Below are 7,957 nucleotides of genomic sequence, written 5' to 3'. Positions count from 1 at the left end.
CACACACACACACACACACAAAAAAAAAAAAAACTCTGGGACACATTGAAAAGCCTTACAAAGAAAATTTATAGCTCTAGCACATACATTAAAAAGTCGGAAAAAATAAATATTAATAACTTAATGATGCAACTTTTCACAATTTGGAAAAATCAGCCAATCAGAAGAAGTACTAAAAATCAGAAAAGATTTCAGTGAAATAAAAAGAAAGAAAATAATACAAAGAATCGACCAATCTAATTGTTGATTCTTTGAAGAGATAGATACACAAGATTGACAGACACTTGGCCTATTTAACCAAATGAGAGAAAAAAAGAGCCTCTAAATGAACCGAATCGGAAGTGAACAGGAAATATTACGATGACACCAAAGAAATTCAGATTATTATGAAGGAATATTTTAAAATCCTGTACTCCACTAATCTGGAAAACCTCAAAGAAATGGATAAATTTCTAGATTCAGCCAAACCACTAAAATTAAACCAAGAGGAAGACACCAACATCAGTCCACCCATAACAAATGAGGAGACTGAATAATAACAAAAAGCTTCCAGCTTAAAAAAAAAAGGTCCACGATCAGGTGGCTCCAGAGAAGAATCCTGTCAGACATTCAAAGAAGATCTACAACTAGTCCTTCCTAAACTATTCAAAAAGACAGAAATAGAAGGAGGACTCCCAAACTTCTACGAAGCCAATATTACTCTAACATCAAACCCAGGTAAAGCCACAAGAACAACGACAAAAAGAAAACGACAGGACAATAGCTCTGATGGACATGAACTCAAAGTGCACAATAAAATATGGGCAAACAGAATACAGATATAGATCAAAAGGATTACCCACCATGAGGCAAGTTAGCGTTATCTCTGAAATGCAGGAATGGCTCAACACGCACAAATCAATAAACATAAACCATATAAATAGACTTCAAGACAAAAATCACACAATCGTTTCAATAGGCGCAGAAAAAGCCATTGGCAAAACCTGACATACACTCATGATAAAAATCCTAGAGAACATAGGCCTAGAGGGAGCATGCCTCTACACAATAAAAGTTATGTATAAAAAACCCACAGTCACCATCCTCCTAAATGAAGAAAAGATTGAAGCAATCCAACTGAAATTAGGAGTGAAACAGGGATGACCACCATCTGCACTCCTTTTTAATATTATGCTTGAAGTGTTGCCAAATCGATAAGACAAGAAAATTAAAAAAGATACAAACAAGGAAAGAAGTCAAGCTATCCCTATTTGCAGATGACATAATACTCTACACTAGAAATCCCCAAAATCTTGTCAGAAAACTTCAAGAAATAAACAAATTCTGCAAGGTGACAGAATACAGTCATCTCGCACAAATCAATAGGTCTTCTATACTCCAACAACAAATGTACAGAGAAAAAGATCATGGATACATTCCCAATCATAGTAGCCTTAAAGAAAATAAAATATCTAGGAATAAACCTAACCAAGGAAGTAAAGGATGGTAAGTTTAACATTATCTACAATTGATAACTTCAAACCTCTGAATAAAGTGATAGAGAAAGACACCAGGAAAATGAAAGACATCCCCTACTCGTGTTTTGGTGGAGTTAACACTGTGAAAATACCATTCTGCCAAAAGTTATTTACAGATTCAGTTGCAATCTCAATCAAAATTCCCATCTTGTTTGACCTGAACCAGCATCCTTCAGTGACAGATTCTGAGAGAGAGGACAAGGTAAGAAGGTAAGGATATAGAAAAGACTGGGATCAGGAGGCCTTGTACAAACTGTCTTATACCAAGCATGTTCATCAAGTACAGACTTGTATGCACTATTTCCGGGGGAAAGTGGGACAAAGTCTGCAGAGCTTCTGTACAATGAGACAGAATCAGCTGGAGGAGAATTAAGCAATGTTGCACAACCAGGAACACAGGCTATCTCAAGAACATCATGGACTGAGCACACAGAGGCCTTGGGACTGATAATCCAGTCTCTCCAGGGGAAAAAGAAAATCCATGTTCCTAGGAACTGAAACCTTAGCTCCTTCAAAGTCCTGGACTCAGTCCTGTCTGTTCCTTCCAAGTCTGCTCCTGAGCAAGGACACAGAAGCAGGCTCCCTTGGTCCTTCCATCAGGCCTTCCGAGAAGGCCTTTGGTTATTCAGCTCTCAGCATCATTTTCTTCAAAGAAAGAGGGGGGAAAAAACCTATCTTAAAATGCATATGGAACCACAAAAGACCCCAGATAACCCAAACAGCCATGAACAAAAAGAACAGCACGCAAGGGATGACGATTCCGGATCTTAAGCTATATTTCAGAGTCTTCGTAGTAAAAAACAATACGGTACTGGCACAAAAACAGACACGCAGACCGATGGGATCACACTGAAGACTGAAACAGGAGGGGCTTCAGTCATTTAATATGTGATGAAGATGCCAAAAACTGAAGCTGGAAAAAAAGAAAGCACCTTCAACAAATGGTGCTAGGAAAGAGGGATGTCCACATGTGGAAGAAAGCAGCCGGATCCTGTAGTGGCTTTTCATTTACATTTTAATAAACTAAGCTTGCCTGAAGATCAAAAAAATAAAGTAGTCACACTGGCTGGTGTTACAGTCCAGGCAGCAACAACACACACGTTCAATCCCAGTAGCCACAACAACACATACCTTTAATCCCAGAAGCCACACCAGGCTGTAATGGTGCATGCCCTGGAATCCCAGAACGAGATGGGAGGAGACAGTGCTCAGTCTCATTGTGAGGTTTCCTGGAGGCTGGATGACTATTTTCAGACCGAGGTCGTGGTAAGAGCCAATGTGGCTGGCTGCTTTGCTTTTCTGGTCTTCAGGTTGAAACCCAACATCTGTCTCTGTGTTTTTATTAATTGGGCTTCAGATCTGAATCTATCACTTTGCATAAAAATCAGCTTCAATGGACTTAAATGTGGGAACCGGAAACCTGAAGCTGCTAGAAGAAAACATAGGCAGTGCCCTACATGATCGAGGGATAGGAAAGGCCTTTCTGAGCAGGACGCCATTTCCCCAGGAATTAAGGCCAACAAATGGCAAGAGGGGCTTTATAAAACTGAAATGCTTTGGCACAGTGAAAGAAACAATTGACCAGGTAAAGACACAGGCTACAGAATAGGAAGGAATCTTTGCCAGCTCCACATCTGACACAGGATTAATAATATCTAAAATGTATTTTTTAAAAAAGTCAAGAAACAAAGAGTCAAAAACAAACACCTCTCCCTCCAGAACCCAAACAACCCATTCAAAAAGGTCTGGGACTGGAACAAAGAGTTCTAAAAAAAAAGCAACAAAAGCAGAGGGGTGGGTGTGAAAACCAAAACAACCTTGAGATTCATCTTATCCCGGAAGAACAGGGAAGATCAACAAACACTTGACAAATCCTGAAGTGGGGTAACTGGCCCCAGACTGTAGCACAGCTGATGTCCTGCAGGAGGCCTCATTCTGACCTTAGAACCCAGCATGTGGGTCCTAAAACATACATGCAAGTAATATTAGACAGACTAAGCAGGTTGTAATTTGAAATATATACATATGTGCATGTAACAAAAATTAATGATAAAAGATGCCTGAATTTGGAAGAGAGTAGGAGAGGCATATGAGAGGACTTGAGGGAGGAAAAAAAGCAGGAAATGATACAGTTATATTATAGTTTCAATAATAAAAAACAGCCACCCTGACCAAGGCAACTTAGAAAAGAAAACACTTAATTTGGGCTTATGGGTCTAGAATGTTACAGACCGTCATGGCAGAGTGAGGCATGCTGGCAGGAATGGCTCAGAGCTCACATCTCACACTGCAAGCAGGATGTGGAGAAAGCTAATTGGAAATGGTGCCCAAGTCTTCTGAAACCTCAAAGCTCAAAGCCCCCCACCCCCTCATGACACTGTCTTGGGCACATCACTCCTACTCCCGTGCCAAGGAGTAGTTGGTGGCCAACACACAATGGGTTAAATTTCTTCTAGCTCACAATGTGAGGGCGTCGTCCGTCTGGGCGAGAAAACTAGAGCCAAGGATTTGAAGCGGTTGATCCCAAGAGAGCTGGGTGAGTGCCAGTGTTCAGCTCTATTTTAAGGCATCCAAATCCCGGGCCTAGGGAATGATGTTGCTCTTAATGGGTTTCCCACTTTAGGTAACCTAAAGAGATAATCCCTAATCTTAGAGCTCACAAATGCACCAGAGGGTTTGCTTCCTAGGGTTAAAGAACCTGTCAACTTGATTACATTAACCGTCAGGGTGTGTTTAACCTATGGTAAACAGCCTATTTGGTGGCGCACGCATTTAATTCCAGCACTTGGGAGGCAGAGGCAGAGGCAGGCAGATCTCTGTGAGTTCGACACCAGCCTGGTCTACAAGAGCTAGTTCCAGGACAGGCTCCAAAACCACAGAGAAACCCTGTCTTGAAAAACCAAAAATAAATAAATAAATAAATAAAATAGAAATAAAATCCGTACTTTCAGAAATCCACATGCACACAGCAGCATTTACAAGCACAAATTCAGTCAGAATTTTGAGACCAAGTTCAAGGGTTTCCTGAGTAAACTGCCAATGTTAGGTTCCAACTGATTTGTTAATTTGAAATGAATGAAAATGCAATTTACCTATTTCTCATTTGAGGCAAAGTCTTAAAGTTTAATAACTTAAATTGCCAGGCGGTGATGGCACATATCTTTAATCCTACCCAGCACTTGGGAAGCAGAGGCAGGCAAATCTCTGAATTCGGGGCCAGCTTGGTATACAGCGAGTTCCCACTTCCTGGTCTACAGCCAGGGCTACACGGAGAAACACTGCCTTGGGAAAACCAAAAGTTTAAGTATTTATACTACTTTACATCTCATTTATTAGTCGATAATTGTGTAAGTGCTGTTGGTAACCCTAGAGTGGCAGAGCCCCAAAACGTAGATCAGATTACCAGGCCCGAGATGCTGTGGCATTCTGAGTAAATTGGGTAAAGTCTCCTAGCCTTGGTTTCTTTCTGTGTGGTCCCAAAATGATAGTGGTTACGCCCCGTGGTGGTGGCATACACATTTAATCCCATTACTTGGGAGGTAGAGGCAGGGGTATCTCTGTAAATCTGAGCCCAGACTGGTAGGCAAAGTGACTACCAGGACAGCTGGGGCTACACAGAGAAACCTGACCTGGAAAAAGTAAACCAAACCAAACCAAACCAAACAAACAAACAAAACCCCACCAAAAAACACCAAGGCTGTGGGATTGCTCAGGACAAGAGACTGATTTTAAGGTGAAAACCTGGAATTTCAAACCAATTGTTCACAGAAAAAAAACAAAAAAAGCCCTTATCTCAACAGTCAGGAAGTTGAGGCAAGAACTCATAAATTCAATCAGGCATTATTAAGACTGTCTCAGAAATGGAAGAGATACAGGGAGTGGGTGATGAGAGGGAAGGGGAAAAGAAGGAAGAAGGAGAGAGAAGAGGGAAGGAAGTGGGGGGGGGGAGGGTAGGAAACATGAAAATACCCCCACCCACTCAAAATATAATTATAACTTCAGGAGACCGCCACACACTCAAGAGTATATGGGCTGCAGAAATTGGACTTCATGGGTTTAAAATAAAATGAGGAAACAAAGAAGTGCTATGGATATGTAAGACAGTGGTTCCCGATGGAATTGGGGTGGTGGTGGTGATTAGAATCAAAATGCAATGTATAAAGTTCTCAAAAGAAATTACAAAGATATATAGTGAAATAAAAATGGAACCAGGAATTCCAATGGCTCAGTAGCTACACCCTTCCTGGTAGGAGGAGCCCAATAATCCGGAAGCTGGTTTAGAGATTAGTAGATCAAATGTGATTGGATGCCTGGGGCTAGTGGTGAGGCATTTCCGCCCACCGCCAGTATATAGGAGCTTTGGCGACCCCTGCTTCTCACAGGCACTCAGGCAGCCAAGGCGCTTGTTGGGGAGCTCCATCTCCAGAGAGGCAGGAACAGAGCTCCGTCTCCAGAGAAGCATGAACCGTCAAGGTACAGTCCAAAGTTGGTTCCCAGCAGGGCACCCTGAAACCAGGAGAGGGATGACCTATCCAATGCCGGACTTTCTGATATATTACTACCAGTACCGCTCAAAGCGTCGTTCCCAGTGCTCCCAGCGCATCCTGGTCCTGGTGCCATTTCTGAGGCCTGGTCTTATAGTGCAGCTCTCAACTCCTTGGGAGGGGCCGCACTGGCGACCCCAGCAGGCTAGGAGGAAGCTGCTATGCCCAGAGACGTCGACGTCGCTGTCGTCACGGTCGTCCTCAGCGTCGGTGAGAGAGAAGAGGAGGCTTATCCACATGGCCAGCCCCAGCCTGGCCAACAGCACCACAGCTGCTAAGGGGACTTTTAGCAGCAGCAGAGCCGTAGCTCAGCCGCCACTCCTCATCCATGTCGTCACACTGCAGCAAGCCGCCTACAGCGATTCTATGTTTGGAGTGAAGAAGCTCACCCTCACCAAGGAGTTGAAGGACACGGTTCCGGCTGCCATGCGTCAGCACTACTTGGGCCTGTTCAAGGAGGAATGTCTCAAGTTCACCTCTTCGTACCCGGAGGCCATGAAGAAGGCGCAGTCCGAGGAGAAAATGGTCTATGACAAATGTCCCAGCAAGAACAGGTACCTGAATGACGCCCTGCACACCCTGAAGAAACTCAGGGGCCTGGTCCCCAGTGCCGTGCCGGCTTTCAGCCAGGCCACCCTGTATAAGCGCCTGCAGAGCTATCTGCTCACGGAGGAGGAGCGCAAGGAGAATGGCTTCCCGTTCGCACATCCCGAGAAGCCCGGGTCCGCAATGCTCTTCACGGAAGACGGGCTTTCGAATCCAACACACAGGACCTGCTGCCGCTGTTACGTGGAGTATCCTGTGTCTTCCTCTGGCGGCTGCCTAAGCTCAGATCCCTGCGTGTTCCACTCGGGGCGCATCCACTCCATCCGGGTGCTCGGAGGCTGGGAGATGCAGTACTCGTGCTGCAACGCGCTCATCGGCTCCAAAGGCTGCGTGGTGGCCAAGCAACACGTGCAGGACGGCAGGAAGAACAACTTGCGGGGCTTTGCCAAGACCTTCCCGAAGAAAGACTGGGAGGCGCACCCTGGAATCTATGCCCTGGACTGTGAAATGTGCTACACCACGCACGGTCTGGAGCTCACCCGTATCAGTGTGGTGGACACGTACTTACGTGTGATTTACGACACTTTTGTCAAGCCTGACAATGACATCGTGGATTACATGACCAAATTTTCCGGAGTGACGGAGGCAGACCTGGCGAACACCAACGTTAGGCTGCGTGATGTCCAGGCCGTGCTCCTGAGCCTTTTCAGCACCGAAACCATCCTCATTGGACACAGCCTGGAGAGTGATCTGCTGGCTTTGAAGTTCATCCACAACACCGTGGTGGACACGTCAGTGCTATTCCCGCACCACCGGGGGTATCCCTTCAAGCGCTCCTTGAGAAGCCTCGTCGCCCAGTACCTTAACCGGAATATCCAGAACCACAGCAGCGGACACAACTCCATCGAGGATGCCATTGCCTGCATGCAGCTGGTGACCTGGAAGGTGCAAGAAGATGCCAAGATCTGCACTCCTCAGCAACAGGTCAGTTGCCCGAAATGCAGACTGCAGCAGTTGAAGGTTTTCATGAGCCGATCCACACAGACACCCACAATACTGGCAGAGGAGCTGCACCCAGAGAACGAGGCTCAGACCCACTTTTACACTCCCCAGCCAGAGACTTGAGGGCTTCTTGTGAATTGATTATTGGGATGTGGGGGCGAAGAATGGCCTCCATAAAGTTGTTAAACTCTTAGTCCAAGCCTGAAGCCTTGCAGAGTGACCTGCTACCTTGTGCAAGGCCAGGTACTGTTTGCCCTGTTGCGGTTGTGAAAACAGAATGAGTTTAGTTAAGTCATGTCATGCCCAACCAAAGGAGGGAGGAGGATCTCCTGCAGCTGGCTCCCGAGC

The 7,957-nt window shown here is 45.1% G+C and overlaps 1 protein-coding gene across 1 annotated transcript; it reads left to right on the top strand.

The window, feature by feature from the left end:
* Positions 1-6,040: 6,040 nt before the first annotated feature.
* Positions 6,041-7,732, top strand: LOC101986792 (RNA exonuclease 1 homolog). The gene has a single exon (XM_005344187.1). It carries the CDS (start codon positions 6,041-6,043, stop codon positions 7,730-7,732), a length of 1,692 nt encoding a protein of 563 aa, XP_005344244.1.
* The last annotated feature ends 225 nt before the right edge of the window (positions 7,733-7,957 follow it).

Source organism: Microtus ochrogaster, chromosome 1 (assembly GCF_000317375.1).
Source record: "Microtus ochrogaster isolate Prairie Vole_2 chromosome 1, MicOch1.0, whole genome shotgun sequence".
Classification (NCBI taxonomy): Eukaryota; Metazoa; Chordata; class Mammalia; order Rodentia; family Cricetidae; genus Microtus; species Microtus ochrogaster.
Note: the sequence above shows the minus strand (reverse complement) of the source record. Positions and strands in the feature narration are given on the sequence as shown.

Excerpts from the sequence above, each read along its gene's own strand:
- LOC101986792 (XM_005344187.1), top strand. The coding sequence starts at position 6,041 with ATGACCTATCCAATGCCGGACTTTCTGATATATTACTACCAGTACCGC.